Genomic DNA, 24,904 nt, shown 5'->3' with positions numbered 1-24,904 from the left:
TCATTGCTCCTTGGGCCTCAGGTTAAGAAAATCTGGTATAGACAATAGAAGAGGGCTTGGAACAGAGTTTGGGGGGCACCAATGGTTCATAGGGATGTCCTAGATGAAGATCCAGCAAAAGAAACTAAGGAAGAGTTGGGCCAGAGGGAGAAGTACTACAGGAGGCAGCACAATAGAGTGGACAAAGCTGGCCTCGGAGTCATGAGGGACCGGGATTTATGTCCTGTCTATGTGACCCTGGCCAAGTCTTTTAACCTCTTAGCAACCCAAGAAACATGGTCTAAAACTATAAGATACAGAACAGATGTCAATATTTAGGAATATTTTGATAGCTTTTTTAATGGTCTCCACATTTTTAAAAGAGCTAACATTTCATTCTCATCTTTTCTCATGTGACTTTGAATTTTTAGATCATGGATCCTTTGGAACTTGTTGTATCTGATGTAACATTCTGGATTATTTATGCTGGGGAGGAGAATCATATTGCTATTCAGTTTTCTCAGCAATTTTGCACATACGTCATTTTCTGATTATTATAGGGGCTTTAAATAAGGGGCCCTGGAGTTGATGAGTTGAACATTAGGGAAATTAGATTTTGAAAAAGTATCTTCAGTTTTCAAACACTCACTAGTCTTTTCCTGGACATGGGGATGGTCACAACTGTAGAGACAGATTGCTTCTTAGGGGTACTGGGAGAGGCGACCTCAGAATGTCTGACAAGTGATACCAGACTTGCTTTTAGAACCCACTGGCTGTAATTTCTTCGATGAAATAGTCACAAACAGAGCAGGTATGCCGTAGCTGAGATGAGTCAGGCAAGGCTTTGTTTTGGGGCTGCAACACTAAGAGGGTGAGAATAACATGTGTATTCTCTTAGGTAATGGAAACAATGGATCTTACAGCCTGGTCCAGAAGAATAAATGGCTAACTGGTCATCCAGCATCTATCTGGTTCTTCCTCCTCTCTCTTCTCTGACAAAATGAATCCATCCCATTGGAACTCTTCTCTTGGATGATCTTGATCTCTAACCTACCCCAGTGGTTTCCTTAGCAGTTTCCCAGGATCTCTGTCCTATCAATACAATGCAATGTCCTGATCAATTCAAAGTGCCTTTGAAGGCACTTAGTCCTTCTCTCCCTGATGTCAGAATTGCTAATTATGGATCTGTTTCTATGAGTTACCAAGCACAGCTAAAGTGTTCTTTGTCATGGCTACTGCTCCCATTCATCCCCCATCCTAACTGTGCATAAAGCTGTAAAATAGTCCAGAGAGCAGAGTCTTCTTTTTCAAGTGATCTTGGCCACAATGTAGCCAGACAGGGAGAAGGAAGAGAACCCAAATGAAGTACAGGGTCAAGAAAATCCAAGGAGGAGGAAAACAAAACCAGAAGGAGAGTGGGATCAATAATATCAAAGGTTTCACAGAAAGCAAAAATGAAGACTGATAAAAGACAACAGAATTTTACAATTAAAAGACACTTTAATCTCAGAGAGAGCAGTTTCTTTTGGGTAATGAAAGTGGAAGCCAGACTGGGAGTGGGGAAATTAAGTAGGAGGCAAGAAAGTAGAGGCCAATAGATAGATCATTTTTCTAGGAAACTGACCATCAAAGGGAGGGGAGAGAGAGAGAGACAGAGAGACAGAGACAGAGACAGAGAGACACAGACAGAGAGAGACAGAGATAGAGAGACAAAGAGAAACAGACAGACAGACAGACAGAGACAGACAGAGAGAGAGCCAGACAGAGACAGACAGAGAGACAGAGAGACAAAGGAACAAAGACAGAAAGAAAGAGAGACAGAGAGAGGCAACATAATCAATATAATGGGAGTTGAAAAGAGCATGTAGAGGGATTCCCAGGTGACTTTCCTGAGGCAATGTGTGACTCAGCTCCCTTGTACCTTTAAGATGAAAATCAATTAATTCAGGACTCAAATGTCTTTTTCCTCCCAGAAGATGAAGCAAACCCTCCTGCTCCACTGAGCCAGAAGAGTTGTTGTTAACTCAGCAGATATTCAAAAAAGGCATGCTGTGTCATTCTGAAGGGCCAAGAGTGCTGAGTAACACACAGACAATAATAAGCAGCCAGGGAATCTCTGGGCATTAGATGGTTTTTTATTTAGTTTTATGAATGAGAGAAATGTGTACATGATTGCAAGCAGTAGGGAAGGAAGCAGTTGACATGGGGAGATTAAAAATTAGGAAAAGACAAGGAAGGACAGAAGGCACAAGCTGTCAGAAGAGAAAGGAGAAGAAGTGATTAAGAGCCCAAGCAGAGGGGATGGTAGTTGTCAGGAGAAATACTACCTTCATTTACTGTTACTCCACCTCCTTCTACTATACTGGGACAAAAGGAAGAAAGTGTGTGTGGGGGGGATGGAGAGGTGATTTAGAATATAGAATTATAGAATAAATTACCGATAGACATCCTCAATTTTTTTAGTGAAATATTGAGTTCAGTTTTCTGGTGAGATGGAGGGGAATGTGACAGGCCTAAATGTAAAAGAGAAATCTTGGAAAAGAAGCTGAATGGAGAAAGGTAGTGAGTCAGAAAGGAGTTCTGTGTCTACTACCAAGCCAATCCTAACAGAGAAGGCAAGATAGAGGGGTAATTCATTGTTGGAATTTGGTAAGGAATGCCTGTCTTCATGGGGCAATGGAACAAAGGATTTTGACACGGAGATCAGTTTAAGATGGAACTGGTCCACCATTGGAACAAGATTCTGAAAGGAAGAAAGTGAGTCAAGAGATGCAGTGGGGATCGGGGAAAACAGGGAGGCATGAAGTGAAGGAAAAAGTGGGTGCAGAAGGTTGAGCCACAGGAAAAGATGGCAGTGTGTTATAGTGGATAGAATGTTGGACGTGGAGTCTGAAAAATGCAGGTCTGAATTCTGCTTATAACACTTTAGAGCTGTGTGACCATAGGCAAGTATAATGATATCTAAGAACTTTAGGCAATTCTCTCAGATTTATCTAGTGAGTTGTAGTTCAGTTCAGACATGCTCATAGATCCCTGACAGATTCATGAATTGTGTTATTTTGTATCATGGTAGTGATCTTATGTGGTTAGAACCCAAACACTAGAAGGTTTTACAGAACTAGGAAGTTATGGCTCCATCAATGGAGAGTGGTGACCATCCTAGCCAACAGCAGAAAAGTCCATCACCATTGTGGCTATTATCAAGGGAGAATTCTCCTTCGAATATAACCTTTGAAAATGGTCCACTAAAGCGTGGGTGGGTGCATCAACTATCTACACAGATCAAAGTATCAGAGATGGACAATCAGTAGGGAAATTTAGGTCCATGGAGTCAAACCCATACATTGTGGAGATGAAGAATATGATGTGTGAATAAACAGTGAAGTGACTTATAAAAGGTCACACAAGTTGTTACCATTAGAGTCAGGAATGGTCCCTGGTCCCCCACTCTCAAAGTCAGGACTCTTTCATTAATACCATTTTGCTTCTGAAGTCATAAAACCTCAATGTGTACAAGGGTAGGCACACATTTGTACATCAGGAGTGAATAGCAACATAACCATGCTTCTTGTACCCCCAAATTCACAACCAAGAGCTACACAATACAAAATAAAATCATTGGTGAGGATATGTGAAAATTGCAAATAAATATGGGGTTTGGGAGAAAGATATTTTAGAGATCTTCCTCCACACCCAAAAATTTGAATTGAGGGTGAGAATTAGAGCACCGCTGGAGACATTGGTGAGAGGGTTGTGCACGAACTTCTATCAGGAAGCCCCTATTACAAAATGACATACAAGAAACTCAGCCTATCATGCACCTGGAAATTAACACCCATTTTAATCAGTAGGTGGGAATTGTTTTCCCTCAAGAGAATTACAGTCCAAAACATGAGAGTATTGAGTCCAGAAGATAAAAGCAGCTGGCTAATTTACCAAATCAATTTTGTCTTATTCTCTAGCGAGTAAGAAAGCACATTTGGTGATTTCTTGGAGCATTGGAGAACCCACCACGGTCATTCTTGAAATTAATTTCCTTTGGATCTCCAACAGCTTTGAGGGTGAAATTCTGTAGAATGGTGGTATAGAAAAGAAACAACTCCATCCTTGCCAGGCCCTCTCCAAGACAAGACCGTTTTCCTGGAAAGAAACAAAATTGTGCTTAGAAATTTTCATGGAATATCAGTGTCAGCCAAAATGGAACACACTACTGGACCAGGAAAAAAATGGGGAAAGGAGTAAAAGAGAAGATGCAGATGGGCAGAAATGGTGAGAATTATTATTGTGAGTTGTGTTCCAGTCAATAATGATCACTAAGGGCAAAAAAGAATTCCTTCTTCATACCATTCTTGTCATGGTAAGCCCTTGTGCTGTGGATCTTTCAATGGAGTCAGACTTCTACTAAAATAAGGGGGCAGCTGAGCCACCCAAGAGGCACATCTACTGAAAGGTCTGAGAAGAAGTAAGGCCACAGGAATACTAGAAAAGATGGTGGGAGGGGGCAGCTAGGTGGCGCAGTGAGTAGAGTGCTGGCCCTGGAGTCAGGAGGACCTGAGTTCAAATGCGGCCTCAGACACTTGACACATGTACTAGCTGTGTGACCTTGGGCAAGTCACTTAACCCCAATTGCCCGGCCAAAAAGCAAAAAAAAAAAAAAAGAAAAAAGAAAAAATGGTGGGTCACATGCCACAGTGTAGCAGTGCATCCCCAGAAGAACTACCAGGAGGAAATTCAGTCAGTGGAGGGTGGAGGGTGGGGGGTAGGAGAAGGATTCTTCTTCTAGCATGAGAGGTAGTCATTGGAAGGTTTTCTTTTTACCAATGGAAAAAGGCACGAAGTGGTCGCTTTTCTTGAATTTCCCATTCTGATCCAGGAAGTGCTGGGGGTCAAACTGATCAGGGTTGGGAAACACTTTGCTGTCATGCAAGACTGGGGAGAGCAGGGGGAAGATTGTTGTGCCCTAGAGGGAAGAAATTCCAGGGGAAAGTCAGTTATTACCATAAAAATCCTTGGTATGCCAGTCCCAAGAATCTTCAGTGACTCCCTATTGACTCTAGTACAAAATGCACATTCCTTTGTGTATGGTATAGACTAGGATGTCTAACCATTGAGAATCTACATAGGCTCCAGTCTACTATTCCTGGCTTATATCCCCATTATTGTCTCCTTCATGCCCTCCTTAGGGTTCCAGCTAAACTGGCCCAACTGGTGTTGCCCATCCACAAGTCTCCCTCTCTGGTTTTCATGCCTTTAAAATGGCTGTATCCCACACCTAGAAGGCATTTCATGCTCAATTCAAACTTTTAGAATCCCTAGCTTTCTTCAGGAATTAGCTTGGGTACCCCCACCAGTAGGAAACTTTGGCTAAGTCCAGGAGCTATCTGTGCTCTCTCTCCCCTCAGGTCCTTGTTCTACAATTCATGTCTACACCTGCTGCTTGTGTGATTGTAGGGAGGACATGTGACTGTTCAGTGAACCAGGCAATCCTTAAAGCCTCTAGGAGCTTTGTCCTGAGAGATTATCTTCAGCTGGAAGCCACTCTTCTAATCAAATCACAGCATGGATCTGAAGGAAAGGAATAATATTTTGGGTGGACTTTACTGGTTCCAAATTGTGCTCCCTCCAAGAGAAACCAAAGTCCTCAATAGTCAAATACCCTTCTCTTCTTGCCTTTTGCCAATAGCACTTGGCCCACAAATTTTCCCATAGTAGGTTTTTGATGAAGCCTTGATGATGTGAACTAAAAAATGCACTCAATGGGGTATATTAAATTTGAAATTAGTGGAATGTTCCCTTGTTTCTTTGAGGGAGAAAAGTTTTGCTCAACCATTGCTAAGAAACTTCAGTCTAATTCAATTTAATTCAATAAATGCATATTTAATAACCTCTGGAAAGCAGAATTTTGGAGTCTAAAGACAAAAGGTTCTTGGAGGCAGAGGCAAGATGGCAGCTGGAAAGCAGGGACTTGCTTAAGCTCCCCCGTAGGTCCCTCCAAACACCTATAAAAATGTCTCTCAACAAATTATAGAGCTGCAGAACCCATGAAATAGCAGAGGGAAGCAGGGCTCCTGCCCAGGAGAGCCTGGATGGTCACTGGAAAGGGTCTATTGCAAGGATCCGGGAGAGGAGCTGAGCAGAGCCCAACATGTGCTGCACCAACGCCAACCAGACTGGGAGCCAGGTGGAACAAGCGGTAGGGCCCTGAATCATTGAGCTGTGGCAGTTACCAGACTTTTTGACCCACAGACCCCAAAGACAACAGAGAAGGTTAGTGGGAAAAGCTGCTGAGACAGAGTGAAAGAAATTCGAGGTAAGCCACTGCCTCAGGGGCAGTGGAGGTGGTGCAGCTCACAGGCTGCTTCCAGAGCAACAGCTGCAGTTGATTCAGACCCCAGGCCCATCTGGTGAGAGGAATTAAGCAGTGGATCAGAGCAGGAGTGCAAAGCCTGCTTTGCCGTGCCTGTCTGGGCTGCAATGCTGGTTGGCAGTTCTTGGAGGAGAAGGAGTGCTGCTGTGGCACAGCTTGCTGTGTAGAAAAATCTCTTAAAACAGCAGTGGAACCCCTCAAGTTTGAGACAAAGTACTCTATACTCTACAAGCAGTCATACCCTGACAAAAAGCTCAAGGGTCAAGTAAGTTGGCTGGGAACATGAACAGGCAGCGAAAATGCTCTCAGATTCAGAATCAGACTTTGGAATCTTTTTGGTGAAAAGGAACACCAAAACACACAGGGAGAAGAAGTGAACAAAGTCAAAGAGCCTACATCAAAAGTCTCCAACAAAAATATCAATTGGTCTCAGGCAATGGAAGAGCTCAAAAAGGATTTGGAAAAGCAAGTAAGAGAAGTAGAGGAAAAATTGGGAAGAGAAATGAGAGTGATGTGAGAAAACCATGAAAAACAAGTCAGTGACTTGCTGAAGGGGACCCAAATAAATACTGAAGAAAATAACACCTTAAAATATAGACTAAATTGAATGTCAAAAGAGTTCCAAAAACCCAATGAGGAGAAGAATGCCTTGAAAGGAAGAATTAGTCAAATGGAAAAGGAGGTCCAAAAGACCCCTGAAGAAAATGCTACCTTAAAAACTAGATTGGAGCAAGTGGAAGCTAGTGACTTTATGAGAAATAAAGATATTGTAAAACAGAAACAAAGGAATGAAAAAATGGAAGACAATGTGAAATATCTCATCATAAAAGCCACTGACATGGAAAATAGATCCAGGAGAGATAATTTAAAAATCATTGGACTACCTGAAAGCCATGATCAAAAAAAGAGCTTAGATATCATCTTTCAAGAAATTATCAAGGGAAACTGCCCTGATATTCTAGAACCAGAGGGTAAAATAGAAATTTAAAGAATCCAACGAATGCCTCCTGTAAAAGATCCCAAAAAGAAAACTCCTAGGAATATTGTCGCCAAATTCCAGAGCTCCCAGATCAAGGAGAAAATAGTGTAAGCAGCCAGAAAGAAACAATTTGAGTATTGTGGAAACACAATCAGGATAACACAAGCTCTAGCAGCTTTTACATTAAGGGATCGAAGGGCTTTGGATATGATAATCCGGAGATCAATGGAGCTAGGATTAAAACCAAGAATCACCTACCCAGCAAAACTGAGTATAGTGTTCCAAGCCAAAACATGGATTTTCAATAAATTATGAGATTTTCAAGCTTTCTCATTGAAAAGACCAGAGCTGAGTAGAAAATTTGACTTTCCAACACAAGAATCAAGAGAAGCGTGAAAAGGTAAACAAGAAAGAAATTTCATAATGGACTTATGAAAGTTGAACTGTTTTGTTGTGTAATCCATGAGACATCAGTATTAGGGTAGCTGAAGGGAATATATATATATATATATATATATATATATATATATATATATATATATATACAAAGGGCAAACGATGAGTTGAATACGAAGAGATGATATATCTAAAAAATAAAATAAAATTAAGGGATGAGACAGGAATATATTGAGAGAGGGAGAAAGAGAGAGATAGAATGGGGTAAATTGTCTCATGTTAAAGTGCCAAGAAAAAGAAGTTCATTGGAAGGGAAGAGAGGCAGGTGAGGGGGGGATGAGTGAATCTTGCTCTCATCGGATTTGACTTGAGGAGGGAATAACATACACACTCAACTGGGTATCTTACCCCACAAGAAATAAGCAGGAAGTGGATGAAAAGGGGACACAATAGAAGGGAGGGCAGATAGGGGGAGGAGGTTATCAAAAGCAAACACTTTCAAAAAGGGACGGTGTCAAGGGAGTAAATTGAATAAAGAGGGACAGGGTAAGAGGGAGCAAAACGTAGTTAGTCTTTCACAACACGAGTATTGTGGAAGGGTTTGCATAATGATACATGTGTGACCTATGTTGAATTGCTTGCCTTCTTAGAGAGGGTGGGTGGGGAGGGAAGACAGGAAAGAATTTGGAACTCAAAGTTTTAAAAGCAGATGTTCAAAAAAAGTTGCTTTTGGATGCAACTAGGAAATAAGATATACAGGCAATGGGGCATAGAAATCTATCTTGCCCTACAAGAAAGCAAGGTAAAATGGGATGGGGTGACAGAAGGGAGGGCTGACTGGGGAATGGGGCACTTAAAATATATGCCATCTTGGAGTGGGGGGAGGGTGGAAATGCGGAGTCAATTTGTAATTCAAAATCTTGAGGAAATCAATGCTGAAAACTAAAAATATTAAATAAACAATAAAATAATTTTTAAAAGTCACAGGTTCTTGTCTCTACTCCAACATTTTTTAAATCACCTTGGTCAAGTCATTAGACTTGAGACTCAGTGTCTCCTGGACAATGCAACAGAAAATACTATCTAAACAATCCACTTCACTGTCTAGTAAAAGGCAATGACATAAACAAAATTATCCTATGAGGAATTTCACCCTCTTATTTTCCCTGCACATTTTCTTTCTAAAGTATTGTTGTAGTGAATGAGAAAAAGGGAAAACCAAGTATAGACCTTCCTCTCATTCTTCATTCAGCACCACACCCACGTTACCTGTATGTAACAAAAGACTGCCTTCAGGATAAATTTCTATGAGATCATGACAATGGAATTCAGCTTTCTCATGTCTAAAATGAGATCACTGGACCAGATGATATTTAAGATCTCTTCCAACATGAGATCCCATCATCCCAGGAATGCTGACCTTTGGGAGGACATATTGTTGGAACTGGGTGTCCCGGACCACTTCACGGGGCAGGTTGAGAGGTATGAGGTCAATGGATCTTTGCATTTCATGCACCACAGCATCCATATAGGGCATTTCTTGTCTGTCCATTATGGAAGGAACTCGATTAGGTCCAATCACACGATCAATTTCCTCATGAATTTTTGCTGCAGGACAAAAACAGGAGTAAGCATTGCACTTCTCAGTCTCCTGGGAGGGACTACCAGAGCCTACGTGAAGTATCTGCCTAAGGATATGCTCTAGAATGATTCTCAGATGGGCTGAGTGTCCTCCTTCTACTCAGTCAAGGAAGCAAAGGCTACTGCAGCAGCAATGGGGTGATTTTCTGTGGGTTAATGCATAGGAATCAGGATGAAATGTGTTTAGGTTCCTCATTTGACACTATCTGTGTAAATTCAGACAAGTCATGAAACTTATATGAGCTTCATTTTCTTCATCTGAAAAATGGGGATCATAAATTATCTCTCTCCTAAGGTTCCCTACACTCCCATGGTTTGGAAAATGGAGACAACATTATCAACTTATCAAGGCATCAAATGAAATTATATGTGTCAAGTGATTTGAAAACCTTACGCATTTAATATTGATGCCACCCATTATTGTAAATGAAAGTAGATGTCGCCATTTCAATTTGACAGTGCTGGTGATAGTATTATCATGTTGATTTAAACCATTCACCAGGTAAGTATCTCAGCTTCTGTCTCAATATCCTAAACTGCAGATGGATAGAATCTGAGCACTAGAAATACCACGTTTTCACCTAGGGCCATCTGTAGTGGAACAGGAATCCTCTTTCTAATGGACAACCTCCAGGAAGTGAGAACTCATGACCTCCAGGGCAGCTGAATGGGCTTTGTGAGAACTTTAATAGTTGGCAAGTTTTTCCTTACATGAAGTCTCCATTTGTCAATTTTCAACTTCTATCCATAGTTCCTAGTTCTGACTCTTTGGATCCAGCAGAACCAGTCCTGGCAGAATGTAAGCCATTTCAGGAAAGAGGGTGTTTCTTTTGAGTCTTTGCATCCTAAGCATAGAGCTGAGGGTGCACAGTGGGTGTTTTATACATGTTTGCTAAAATGAATTGTATTCCCCATGACAGACCTTCACACACTTAAATAACTAGAAATTCTTCTTCAAGTGTCCTATTTTCTTAAATACACTACTGTCTGACCTGTTGCTAGTCTGTGTAGCAGTCATACAAATCCAAAAAGTGGGAAAGTGCGGCCAGCTCCCAAGCAAGATACAGAGCTGGGAAAGCAAGCCTGGTCTGTAAGCATGGCAGTTCTTGTACCTTACCTTGGACCTCAGGATGTTTGAGAATGAGCAGCAGGCCAAATCTTAGAGTAGTGCTGGTTGTCTCTGTTCCTGCACCAAATAGGTTTACTCCAGTCATTATTAGATTCTCCAAGTCAAATTCTGACTGGGGATTATCTTTTTCCTGAAAGAGAGGCACAAAAGAAATGAAGTAATGAGAGACAAGAAGGGAAAGTACATTAAGTTTGTCCTAGGAGCCCTCCCCCACCTTCATTTCCCTACTGCAAGAGACAAGAACCTTCCCCATATTCTCACTCTTCCACTGCCCAACCGTAGACTTGCCCTTCCCAGGCAACCTCCTTCCCCTCAAACAATACGGAATAGTGGGTAGTGCACTGGACTCTGAATTAGGAAGACCTGCATTTGAATTTAGACTCAGCTAAGAGGTGTGTATGTGTCCATGGGAATGTCATTTAAGTCCTCTGGGCCCCAGTTTCCTCATATGTAACAGGAGACGGTTGGATCCCTTTCAGGTGTCTACTTATTTTCAATGATATGTATAGTAGGGAGAGGACATGATCAAGTAATTCACTTAAAACCTTAATGACCTCGGAAGTGATCCCTAATACTTGTTTTCACCACAAAACAGGACAGCATCTTTGAAAACAAGATGAAGAAGGGATTTCAGATTATCAGAATGGGGAACTGAAATATTTTGCAGTGAATAATGCATAATTTCAAATTTTAAAGGAAAAATGAACTTCAAACAACCAAGCTGTAACTGACCAGAAATTTGCTCTTCAAAATTCTCCCTTAAGTGGTCATCCAGCTTCAGCTTTAAGACTTCCACAAATAGGGAACTTGCTACTTAATGAAGAATTTCATTCTAGTCTTGGTCATTAGCCCCCTCATGTGGAAATGAAATACGTCTCTGTAATTTCAAACCAGTTTTATAAGTTCTGTCTCATTGGAAAGAGGAAGCAAAAGCATTCTAACCCATTTGTGTGACATCCCTTAAAGTTAGGGGGCTACTCAGTTTCCTTCCAACTCTCAAATTCTGTGAAAATCTTTGAAATGTGCAAGTTCCTAGGATTTAGAGCTTGGAAGAACCTTGGAGATCACTTAGCCCAACACACTCATTATCCAGAAAAGGCAATTGTGGTCTTGAGAGCTGAAATGATTTTTTTTCAAGGCCACAAAGGGAAAAATGGAAAAAGGGTGGATGGTTGAACCATTTTACCTGGGACAAAAATTAAGCTATTTATGGTTTTTAAAAAGGCTCAAAGTTTGGGTAGAAGCTCATTTTCTACTCAAATCAACTGGCAGTGAAACTCATGGAGATGGAAAATGAACAAATAAACTATACAAGGACACAAAACAGTGGATACAGTCAATATAATTAAGAACAGCTACTCTGATAAATGAGAAAACCAAGCAGTTAGAGTTATAGGACTCTCAGAAATAAAGGAACAACACCCTAGAGGCAGCTGCATGGCACAATGGACAGAGTGCTGGACTTGGAGTCATGAAGAACGAAGTTGAAATCTAGCTTCAAACCTTTCTATCTTTATGAGCCTGAGCAAGTCAGCCTCAAATTCATCAGCTCTAAAATGGGGATAATAATAATATCCACCTCCTCATGCTGTTGTGCCAATCAAGCAAAATCATATTTGTAAAGTTCTTTGAATTTTTGAAGCATAATATGAATTTTATAGCTATAATTACTGGTGTTTCACAAAGAGAAAAGAATTAAAAGAAGAAATAAGGATGAAGAGTGGCCTGAGATAACAGGTCTCAAAAATGAAACAGTAAATAGACAATTTGGAACATATGATGAGCAATGTATCTAAAGCTCTGTAGATTCTTTGAAGGTGAGTTTCACCCGCACATTTGATACTAGAAAATAAAGAAATTTTGACTCAAAATGTAGACACAAAAACAATGGAAAACATTGCGTCTCTACAAACCAAAATGATCTTGAAGACAGGACAAGTAACAATTTAAGGAACTTCTATATCTTAGAAATATGGAATTAATTTGAAATCCTGAATATAAGATTCTAATAATGAAAAATGCACAATTGCTAAAAACTGAGGACAAAATGTATATTGATAGAATTCAGAGGCTATCCAACAGAAAGAAGCATCAAGTTTAACACATCAGAACTGTAGTGGTCAAATATTAAATTTTTCAACACTTGAGTATCTGGGGGAATGAAAACAGAGCCCTTCACCTATCAAGGAAAACAAATTTGAATAGGTCAGGATTACTCCTCCTCTTTGAGAAATAAAGGAAGAGACTGGAAAACAACACTAATAAAATAAAAGGAGATTGGGTTATAAACCAAAAACTCATGCTGCAAATATGAGCTTAACCATGTATGCAATAAGATTAACTTACTGCTATCAACATTGCAAAATTGAATAATTTTGAAAGTTATCCAACTGATATCCATTCAATTATCAATCATGAGTGCTTAGAACCAGTGATGAAGAATGTTACCTGCCTCCTAAGAGAGAGTTGGTGGACTAGTATGCAAAATGTGACATTTATTTTTGGACATGGCTAATATGGAAATTTATTTTTCTTGATTATGCTAATCTGTTAACAAGGGCTTTGTTCATCTTTTCTTCATTGAGGGGGTGGGAATAAATAATAGAGAAAAGAAGATGGACATACAGAAAAAAAGACTGGATATTGGGCATTTTCTAATAACAATCTCAAAATGAGTCAGGTAGATGAATTGGAAAAGTTTAAACCAGACAAGAATAAGGTAAATACATCAATGAGAAACTATCAAGCCATGTAATCAGTACGCTTATGCTTTCATATGATTTCAACATTATTTTTTTTTAAATCTCCCATTGGTTTGGAACCACTGAAATAAAGGCAAAAATATAGAGAGGTAACAGGAACAAGGTGGCACTACTTCTAGGGAGGGGGTTAAAGGAGTCTTGGTGTCAACCTGGAAGAAAGTTTCTAGTGAATGTTTCAATGATCTATGTTTACTTCCTTGCTGTTTAACATTTTTATTAGTATATTAAATCAATCAGCAAATAGGTAAGAAAAATCTCTTATTGCCAGTCAAAGTGCTAGATAGTGGGGATATAAACAAAGAATAAAAATAAAGCAGTCTCTAACATGTAGGAGTTTACATTCTACTGAAGGATTACAACACATTTAAAGAGAAATACACATGGGATCTGTACAAAATAAATACACAGAGAATTTTTGGTGGGATACTAACAACAAGAAGAATAAGGAAAGGCTGCTTGAAGAAGGTAACGGCTACAGTGGAAGGATATCAGGGCTGGTAAGAGTTGAGGGAAGTGAGCGAGAGCATGCCAGGCAGTGTAAAGTACACAGGGCCAGACTGTGTAAACACAAAGAGGCAAAAGAGGGGATGTTATCTACAGAGAACAACAAGGAGGCTGGTTTGCCTGGGAGCACATAGGGTGTGATGGGGTAAATGGATAACTAGCGTGGAAAAAGTCTCAAGCAGGATTGTGAAGGGAGTTAAAAACCAAACAGATGAATTTATGTTGTGTCTTAAGAGCCCTGAAGGCTCCTGATCTTGGGAATAACCCAGTGAATCTTGCACTTTATGTATGTTAACTTGGCAGACTTGTGAAGAATTGATTGAGAGTCTAGATAAGAGAGAATTGTCATTGTCTAGATTAGAGATGATGTTGAACTGAAATAGGGTGGTTGTGGAGTGAATACATAAAACGTTAAGCATTACTGCCATGATAGGGTTGGGGGTGGAGGGGAAGAAGACGTTTACTTTCTACTCTTCCCTCCTACACCCTCCTTCCCCATTGATAGGAGGTATTTGGAAAGTTCAGATCCAATGGGGAAAAGGATTGCCTGTTCAGCCCTCCAAAAATGATTGTTCCTTGTACAGGAAGTTTAATTCATCGGGTTAAACTGTGAAGGAATGAAGGAAAGAAGCAATCATCAAGCATCTACTATGTGCCAGGCCCTGTGCAGAGCATCTTACAAGTATTATTTCCTTTGGTCTTCACAATGACCCTAGGAGGTAGATGCTATCATCATTTCCATTTTATATTTGAAGAAATAAAGGAAGACAGATGTTGAGTGACTTGCCCAGGGTTGTACTGCTATAAAGAGTCTGCGTCCAGATTGGAGCAAAAGGCTTCCTGATTTCAGGCTCAGTACTCTATACCTACCACAACCTAATTTCCTCTAATCATTCAAAGTGGAACTATGCAGGATTGGGAGATAACTAAGGATAAAGTAGAATGTGGGGCTGATGTCCTGATGGCAACTATGAGTAAATTTTCATTGTCAGGGAATAGTATGCTATACTAAAAGCATGTTATTTGTTTTCCAAATTGGGTTGTAGGTTTCTGAGAAGCTTTTGAATCATTTTCATATTTCTGTGGAGCAAAACAAAGGCTGCCCTCTTCTGATATTAATTGTCAGTGCTTTTATGGAAGCTAGTAATAGCTAGCATTTAAAGTAATACCTAGCATTTATATATAATTTAGGGTGTGAAATCTCTTGTTTTTCAGTGATTTCAGTCATGTCTGATCCTTCCTGAACCCATTATTTTTTCTTGGCGAAGATACTGGACTGAGTGGCCTTTCCTTCTCCAGTGGATCCATTTTCGGGCAATCAGAGGTTAAATGACTGGCATGTGGTCACGAGGGTAGGAATTATCTGAGGCTGGATTTAAACTCAGATCTTTCTCACACCAGGCCCGATGTTTAATCCAGTGAGCCATCTCCTGCTTCTGTTTTAAAGTTAACAGCAGGCTTTGCAAACATCATTTTGTCCTTGTAATTACCCTGGGAGATGAATGTTTTTATCCCCATTTTATAGATGAGGAACCTAAGGCAGACAGTGGTGATATGATGTGCCCAGGAACTGTGTGAAGTTGGTTTTGAACTCAAGCTTTCCTGACTCCAAGTCCTGCTCTGCATCCCAATTCTCCTCTTTAGAGCTTCCTATGTATGTACTAGTTGACACATTATCTCCCCCATTAGATTGTAAGCTCTTGTTTCCTCTTTTGTGTCTTCAGCACTTAGTAAAGTACCTGGCACATAATAGGAATTTAGGAAATGTTTCTTAACTGATTCCTATTGCCTTTCTCCAGTACAATCTCCTCCCCTAAACAAACAAGCCCAGATGAGAAGCTCAGCATGCAAGAAAGCAGAACTCTTCAAATCCCATTTCCATTACCAAGTTCAGAGAAGGGACAGGCTCATATTAAAGCCCAGTTAGTAGAAAGCCAATAGCATCCTCAAGGAACACTGATCCCTTGAGACTCTCTGAGGTCCCTTCCTGTGCTTTGAAGAGAGAGACCTGTAAGAGTCCTTGGAATATCAGCCTTGCTCGAGGAGCAAAGTACTTCCACCATTCACCCTACCTGCTCCATTTTGGATAGGTAGCAGTCAATGTAGTCTTGAGGGTTGTTAGGGTCCAGTAGCTTTTGATGCTCCTTTACTCTTTCCAAAATGAAATGTTTCATTTCTTCTATATTTTTAGAAAGTCCTTTAGGCTTAACAGGAAAGTACACTCTGAGCGCTGCTGGTAAAAAGTTGTAGAGCTATACCCCCCCAAACCCAAAAAAACACATGTGAGTTTACTGTCATAAAGAGAGAACTTTATCCCTCTACTTAGAAATTATTATGTGTTATTCAAAGGCACTTCATTTCTTTATAATTGTTTTTCTCTCTCATCTTCAGTACACATGGAGAAACAAAAAGGAAAACAAAAGCCTTGAAATACATGTACACACTCAAGCAACTCAAATCCCCACCTTGGCAAAGACCAGAAATGTGTGTCACACTTTACATCTTGAGCCCATCCCCTCTCTGTCAGAAGGAGGGCAGCAGGTTTCATTGCATGACTCTGGAGTCATGGTGGGTCCTCACATTGATCAGAGTACTTGAGCCCTGCATGGTATTTGCTTTTCCATTGTTTTCGGGGTGGGGTGTTATACTACAAATTGGTTATGCTCACTTTGCTTGACATCTGTTCATAAAGTCTTTCCAGGTGTAAAGCTGTCCCTTTCATCATTTCTCAAAACATAATAGAATTTCATTGTACTCACACACCAAAATTTGTTCAGCTATCCCCCAATTGATAAGCAGCCCCTTAGTTTCCAGTACTTTGCCGTCCCCATAAAAAAAACATTTCATTTTTTGCATATGACTTAAATATTTCATGTTTTCTTTTTTTTTATTTTGGGAGGGTACTACTGAAAAGCAGGTATTGCTGGCTCGAAGGACATACATGATATAGTAATTGGGGAGTGAGAGACCCAAATTGATTTCTACATGGCCTGGACAATTGACAGCAACACCAATAGTTGTCAAGAGGCTGCTTTTCCAATAGTCCCTCTAACATATGATATTTATCATTCTTTAAATGTGTTTTCAAACATTTAGAAGGAAAAATCAAGACTTGGCCACATTTTTAAGAAAGCAATGTGGGGCCAATTTTGATAATCTTTAAAGTGCAATAAAGGGGCAAAAAAATTAAGGCATCCATTCAGAAAGGACTTGGTATTGATTATGGAAAAGGGAAGATTTCTAGCAGCAACCACAGACAAAACATCATATCCTAAATGTACAGGAAAAGTTTCAGGGTTATACACAACAAGACTGGGAAAGTCAGAAGGCATTGGCCTCACTGAAGTTCAGGGAGTAACACTCTCATTTCATTGACTGAAATGGGTATGGAACAAAAAAAAAAGAAACCTAGGTACAAGACAATGGTTCTTTCTCCCAAGAGAGAAGACATTAGCAGAGTACAATGCTGCCAAGTTTCAGTGGCAGTGGTGATTAGGTCTGGGGGGAGAGCAATTAATTAGAAACTTCAGAAAAAAAAGCTGTAAACATCACAGAAGCTCAGCACTTAACATGAGAAGGAAAGATTCTCTTCAGAGCAGAAGGCATAAAATCAACTTCTCTTATTTTGTTTTTCTTCAATTAGCAAACATTGTCTCTTCTTGCCTCTTGAATTTAGAATTTTAAAAATTCTTGTAATAACTATGAATAGTCAAGCAAAACACAAATCTCACATTGCCTATGTCGATAAATGTATGTCTCATTCTGCATATTCAGTCTGTCACATCTCAGTCAGAAAAAGAGTAGTACATTTCATCATGGGTCATTGACTTTATCAGAATAATACAGTCTTCCAAAGTTTTTTGATGTTACAAGTTTTTCTAATTGTACAAAATGATCTAGTTCTGCTCATTTCACTCTGCATCAATTAAAACAATTCTCCCCAGACTTCTCTGAACTGCTCTCTTTCATTATATCTTTCAGTAAAATAGTATAACATCAGAATAATGTAACAATTTTTCAACCATTCCCAAATTAAAGGATGTGGCCTCTCAGTTTCTAGTTCTACAAAAAAGCTACTATTAGCGCTTTGGTATATATGAGTCCTTTTCATTTAACTCTGATGTCTATAGGGGCTAAAACTAAGAGATTGAAAGGGTGGGCATTTCGTTGACTTTTGAGACACAGTTCCAAATGGCTTTCTAGAAGGACTCCACCAACATCATATTGATGTGCCAATTTTTCTGCAGCTCCACCATTATGCCATTGTCTTATTTTATCATCTTTCCCAAAAGAGAGTGAGATTTGCTTTAGTTTTCATTTTTCTAATTATAGGGGATTTGCAACAATTTTTCATATATCTATTTGACATTTTCCTTCGAGAAATACTTGTTCATAACTTTTGTCCATTTATCATTTGGATAGCTCTAATAAATACGAATCAATTCATTATAAATCTTGTCATTAATATCTTTATCAGAGGAAATTGTTGCAAACTTCACCCACCATTTAACTGTTTTCCTTCTAATTTTAGCTGCATTGGTTTGGTTTTTGATAACAATTTTCAATTTTGTATCTCAAAATTTCTCTTTTTATTATCCATGCTTCTCTAAAACCATTTTTTTCATGAACATTTTCCCTATTTACAGATCTGAAAGGTAATCTTTTCTTGGTATCTCTAAGTTGTATGCTATGTGGCCTTTTCTATCAGTCATGTACAAATTTGAATGTAATCTTTGTAAACAGTGTGAGGTGCTGGTTTTAGCTCTTTTGTGCCAGAAGAGTTCCTAGTTTTTAATCACTTTTATGTCCAAAGAGTGAGTCCCTGCCCCAGGAGCTGGTGGGGTTTCCCTTATATCAAGCATTAGGCTACCAGATTAGCTTGTTTCTAATTGCAGCATACTTCATCTATTTCACTGACCTATCTCTCTATTTTGAAATGAATAACAAATCATTTTGGGATCTGAGGCAGCCAGGCTCCCTTCTGCTCCCATTTTCTCATGATTTTTCTTCAGGTTCTTGACATTTTGCCCTCCAGATGAATTTTATTACCATTTTTTTCAAGCACTATCAAGTAACCCTTGGATTGATATGGCATTACATAAGCAAATTAATCGAGGTGGTATTGCCATTTTATTATATTAGTTCAGCTTACCTAAAAGCAATTAAGCTTGCCTTTAATTATTTGGGTCAGTCTCCATTTGCATGAAGGGAGCCTTGTGCTTGTTTTATTCACAAAGTTGCTATATACAAGGTGGTAGGTCAATTCCCAATTATTTTATGTGGTCTAGAGGTTTGTTAATGGAATTTCTCTTTCTATCACTTCCTCTTCACTTTAGCTGGTAGCACACAGAAATACTGATGACTTTGTTACGGTTACTAATGAAATACCAGTTTGAGGTTAAGTAGTAATTAATGTTTACTCTCTTGAAGTCCTCCTACGGCGACCTCTCCCAATGTGAATGTGATACTGTGCTATCAAAGGATCTTTTACCAATGTGGAAAGGCTTCAAGGAGAAGATATGACATACCCTTAGCATTTTATCTGTGTTTAAGGGCAATTGATGCAGAAAGTATGCTGGATAATGAGCTTTCTCACAATACATTCAATTAAATGAGTCTGTACTAATCAATTACCAATCCATTGAGGTAAATTCAATAAATATTTATAAAGTTCTTAATCAATGTAAATCAAAATATTGGGTGTTCAGAGAGATACCAAGTTTCAAAAAGATATAAACCTTGCCCACATGGAGTTCATATTCTATAAGGGAAATAAGATAAATACACATTGATTACTCTTAAATAAAAAAATTCATGATGGGTGCATCAGAAGGATGCACATCAAATCCTACGGGAGATCCTGAATCACAGGATCACTGCTGATTGCAGGGAACAAGGTAGGCTTCACGGAGTAGGGGGCATTCAAGGTTGACTATAATAATTGGTAGAAATTCAACAGGTTAAAAGGAAACCTGAAGGACACTCAAGGAACAGGGGGACAGGGACACAAAGCCAGAATGTCAAAGAAGCATAGGATTTAACGTAGGACCGAGAACGGTCCAGTGTGGCTCAGTCAAAAAATACATGAAGGGGAGAAGTATGTGGATCAAGATGAAGAGTTAAGGTGATGCAAGATTTGGAAGGTCTAGAATCCCAAACAAGATATTGTTTTCTACCTCAGGGGGAAGACTAGCTTGTTTATCTCTGTAGCCCCAAACAAAGGTTCTTACATTCTCTTGGTGGCATTGTTGGTTATCAGATAAAAAGGAGACTGGTGGTATGTGCAGAGCAGGTTACTCTCTGGCTCCCATAAGACTGAAGATGAAAAACTACACCATCATTTCATCAATCAATTACCAATCACTCTCCTTGCCAACAGGGAGGAGGCTTGGGTTGAACATGATGCTGAAAATCACAATATCAGCAAAAGGACTTGGAGATGGTAAAGATTCATGTTTTTTGCTAAATTACTTCATGTCTGTTTTGTAAAGATGGAATTGTTCTTCAGCAAAAAAAATGATAAAATGTAAAAATAGTTGGATTTGGAGACAGAAAACTTGAGTCAGTATACATGCCCTGTAACATACATGGGGACCTCAGATAAATCATGTCGCATCTCTGTAGCTCAGTTTCTTCCTCTCTGCAGTAACAATAAAAACAATATCTAGCATTTATATATCACTATATAACTGCCCAAATTGGTTCACATGTATTAGCTCATTTGAACCTCAGGACATATTTTGTAGGTAGTTGCTTATATTATTATTATTATCATTATCATTATCTTTATTATTATTATTATTATTATTATTATTCACAAGGAAAATGAGGATGACAGTGGTGAAGTGACTTTTCAGGGCCATACAACTAAGTGTCTGAGGGAGGTTTCAGAGTCATTCTTCCTCATTCCAGGTCTAACCCTCTATTCATTAAATTCCTCTCTTTCCCTAAAGTCTATGCTTTTGTGATCTCTCAAAAGAGAAAAAAGAGGAAGAGCCCTTCTGGGCAGTTAGAAGTAGCTAGTGTTTCTTCTTTTCCTATTCTAATTCCTTCAATTTCTTTTTCTTCTCTTATTGCTACAGCTAATGTTTCTAGTACCAAATTGAATAATAGGGGTGATAATGGACATCCTTGTTTCACCCCTGATCTTATTGGGAATGCATCTAGTTTATCCCCATTACATATAATGCTTGTTGATGGTTTTAGGTAGATGCTATTTATAATTTTGAGGAAGGTTCCTCTTATTCCTATGCTTTCTAGTGTTTTTAATAGGAATGGGTGTTGTACTTTGTCAAAGGCTTTTTCTGCGTCTATTGAGATGATCATATGGTTTCTGCTAGTTTTGTTGTTGATATGGTCAATTATACTAATAGTTTTCCTAATATTGAACCAGCCTTGTATTCCTGGAACAAATCCTACCTGGTCATAGTGTATTATTCTCGTAATGAGTTGCTGCAATCTTTTTGCTAATATTTTATTTAAAATTTTTGCATCAATATTCATTAGAGAAATTGGTCTATAATTTTCTTTCTCTGTTTTAACTCCACCTGGTTTGGGTATTAGTACCATATTTGTGTCATAAAAAGAATTTGGTAGGACTCCTTCTTCACCTATTTTCCCAAATAGTCTACAAAGTATTGGAATTAGTTGTTCTTTAAATGTTTGATAGAATTCACATGTAAAACCATCTGGCCCTGGAGATTTTTTCCTAGGGAGTTCGTTGATGGCCTGCTCAATTTCTTTTTCTGATATGTGGTCATTAAGAAATTTCACTTCCTTCTCTGTTAGTCTGGGCAGTTTATGTTTTTGTAGCTATTCATCCATATCTCTAAGGTTGTCAAATTTATGGGCATACAGTTGGGCAAAATAATTCCTAATTATTGTTTTGATTTCCTCTTCATTAGAGGTGACCTCACCCTTTTCCTTTTTTATACTGGTAATTTGATTTTCTTCTTTCTTTTTTTTAATCAAATTGGCCAAAGGTTTATCAATTTTATTGGTTTTTTCATAAAACCAGCTCTTTGTTTTATTTATTAATTCAATAGTTTTCTTGGTTTCAATTTTATTAATCTCTCCTTTGATTTTCAGTATTTCTAATTTGGTATTTAATTGGGGGTTTTCAATTTGCTCTTTTTCTAGCTTTTTCAGCTGTATGCCCAGATCATTGATCTCCTCTTTCCCTATTTTATTCATGTAGGCATTTAGAGATATAAAACTTCCCCTAAGAACTGCTTTTGCTGCATCCCATAAGTTTTGGTATGTTGTTTCATTATTGTCATTCTCTTGAATGAAGTTATTAATTGTTTCTCTGATTTGTTCTTTGGCCCACTCATTCTTTCGAATTAAATTATTTAGTTTCCAATTAGTTTTTAGCTTATTTTTCCATGGCTCTTTATTAAAAATGATTCTGATTGCATCATGATCTGAAAAGGATGCTTTGACTACTTCTGCTTTTCTGCACTGGATTGTGAGGTTTTTATGCCCTAGGACATAGTCAGTTTTTGAGTATGTGCCATGTACTTTTAAGAAGAAAGTATATTCCTTTTTATCCACATTCAGTTTTCTCCAGATGTCTGTCATATGTGCCTTTTCTAAAATTCTGTTTACCTCCTTAACTTTTTTCTTATTTATTTTGAGGTTAGATTTATCAAGTTCAGAAAGGGGGAGGTTGAGGTCTCCCAATATTATAGTTTTGCTGTCTATTTCTTCCTGTAACTCCCTTAACCTCTCCTCTAAGAATTTGTATGCCTTACCACTTGGTGCATATATGTTAAGCAATGATATTGCTTCATTGTTTATGGTGTTTGTGGTAGCCAAGAATTGGAAATCAAAGGGATGCCCATCAATTGGGGAATGGCTGAACAAGCTGTGGTATATGAAGGTGATGGAATACTATTGTGCCATAAGAAATGGGGATGATGCAGACTTCATAAAAACCTGGAAAAACCTACACGACATAATGCTGAGTGAGCGGAGCAGAACCAGGAGAACGTTGTGCACAGCCACAGATATATGGATTCCGTGAGGACCAACCCTGACATACTGCGCTTTTCTCAGCAACCTAAGGGGCAAGGACAACTCCAGGGGACTCACGATGGAGAATGCTATCTTCATCGAGACAAAGAACTGCGAAGTTTGAATACAGACTGAGGCACACTACATGCTCGCCTTTTCTGCTTCTCTTTCGTTTTTGTTTTTGGGTTTTTTTTTGGTTCTGTTTCTTCATTCTCATGATTCATTCCATTGGTCAAAATTCTTCTCCACGACTTGACTAGTGCATAAATTAATTCAATGCGACGTTATACATGACAGTTATATGAGACTTCATGCCGTCTTGGGGAGGGAGGGGGGAGGGAGGGGAGAAAAACTGGAACTCAAAACTATGTAGAACCGTGTGTGGTAAACTAAAAATAAATAAAGAAATTTATAAAAAAAAAGAAGTAGCTAGTGTGGTTTTAATGTGATGAAAGATCTTCCCTCCCATTTAATACTCCTCAGCTACAGCTGCTTAAGGGAAGCTTAATTAGGGGAGGCTTATTTGTAGGCAGGACCACACCTTTTGCTAAGTAAATGCTAAGCCCCAGGGCCCTAAACATGGTATATATACCCTGTGGGTAGTCATTATGGTCAGAAACTATAGAATACAGAATTGAGAGAACTGAGAATCTACATAATTGAGAGAATAGAGAACTCAGAATTTGAAAACCCAGAGACTGAAGAATCCAGAGAACACGGAATTGAAATTGAGAATTCAGAAGGAGAATTCAGCCCAAGCAGAATTAGAGAGAGACAGAGAGAAGCAGAGAGAGAGCACTGCAAGGACTCTGACCACTACAAGGGCTTTCAGAACTGCAAGCTTTCAGAACTGCAGGAGGAGAGGATCCAGACAAGCAGACAGTTAGGATTCATGAGTGAGTGTCTTTGGGGAGGCCCTAGCAGAGGGCTGTGATGCTGTGTTTTAATCTCTTTGCTGTTACATTGACATGCAATTACTGGTTTGGGGATATAATTACTGCTATGTAGAATTTGGGTTATTGGTTTTGGGATTTGATCCTCTAGTGTCTGAATAAATGTTTTTACCTCATCTGCCTTCTGTACAGACAGTCTGTTGTACTTTGTGATTCCAAACTATACAGGCATATTCAGGGTCACCATCAATATCATGAATTTTACTCTACTGATACAGTGAGCTACTCTGAACACACTTCAAGTTTCATAAGTCATCTCAAATCTAAGCCTAAATGGCAATTATCTCAAAACTAATTTGCCCATTGCTGCACTACCCACTGAGGGGACCAGAAATAAAAATAGTATGTGCTCCTTCAAACAAAGGTGATATTTGAGTTAAGGGAAATTTACTTACCTTGGAAAGCCTACATTAAAAATAAAGAACATACAGAGCTACCAAGGAATCCCATCAATTCAATTCAATTCACATTAAGTTAATAAAATCCATTGAGCATTTATGCAGTACTCAATATGAACTGAGTCTGGCTACTGTGCTAGGCTATTGTGATATAGAAAACAAATCTTCCACAAAAATCTTATATTGCAAAGGAAAGGGTTTAGCTAGAGTATGTATACCAGAAGGTAAGTGGAACAGAACGTGGGTAAAGGAAAAGAAAGCTTCTTTTCAGCTGATAAGGATCCTTAGGTCTGCTTTTAGTGAATGAAGGCCTTGATCCTCCATGTCCATCCACTGTTGAGGCTAGGCAGTAGCACTCCCAGAATCAGTGTAGTCTATAGGGCTAAGTGGCTTGCTAACTTAGCTTTGGCCAGCTGTCCTCCCTAATCCCTCCAGAATGCCCTGGACAGGCTCTTTGCTGATAACTATTTTACTTGGCCACATCTATGAACAGTATCCCACTTGGAATTGCCCAGGCCCCAATCAGATGTTTCTCACCTTTTCTTAAGTATTTGTATGACCTAGAACTAGTTCAGAGACCTACTGGGAACAGACTATCTACCTGGATCTTATTTGAGAGCCAAACATATTCCATGTTTCTATGGTCCTTGACTGCATGATATGTGAGTGTGTATGTGTGTTCATGTTTGTTGGGGAATTTGCTGAGAGTTGAGAGCCTATGGTACACCAATCCTATTACTGAAACTCAGCAAACAACAGAATAAAAAGACAGCTCTGGCCT

The 24,904-nt window shown here is 39.0% G+C and overlaps 1 protein-coding gene across 2 annotated transcripts in view; it reads right to left on the bottom strand.

The window, feature by feature from the left end:
- Positions 1–3,790: 3,790 nt before the first annotated feature.
- LOC118859159 (cytochrome P450 2C23-like) overlaps positions 3,791–24,904 on the bottom strand; it is a 34,261-nt gene continuing 13,147 nt past the window's right edge. The window contains exons 5-9 of one of the 2 annotated variants that reach the window (XM_036769613.1): positions 15,830–16,009; positions 10,480–10,621; positions 9,142–9,329; positions 4,798–4,939; positions 3,791–4,119 (exon numbers count right to left, since the gene is read on the bottom strand). In XM_036769613.1, the coding sequence (XP_036625508.1) occupies positions 3,938–4,119; positions 4,798–4,939; positions 9,142–9,329; positions 10,480–10,621; positions 15,830–16,009 (834 nt within the window). In that variant the 3' untranslated portion in view covers positions 3,791–3,937. The remainder of the gene's footprint in view (positions 4,120–4,797; positions 4,940–9,141; positions 9,330–10,479; positions 10,622–15,829; positions 16,010–24,904) is intronic. The other variant, XM_036769614.1, reaches the window with a different exon arrangement.

The sequence above is a fragment of the Trichosurus vulpecula genome, chromosome 8, assembly GCF_011100635.1.
Source record: "Trichosurus vulpecula isolate mTriVul1 chromosome 8, mTriVul1.pri, whole genome shotgun sequence".
Classification (NCBI taxonomy): domain Eukaryota; kingdom Metazoa; phylum Chordata; class Mammalia; order Diprotodontia; family Phalangeridae; genus Trichosurus; species Trichosurus vulpecula.
The sequence above is the reverse complement of the archived record's forward strand: the minus strand, read 5'-3'. Positions and strand labels throughout refer to the sequence as shown.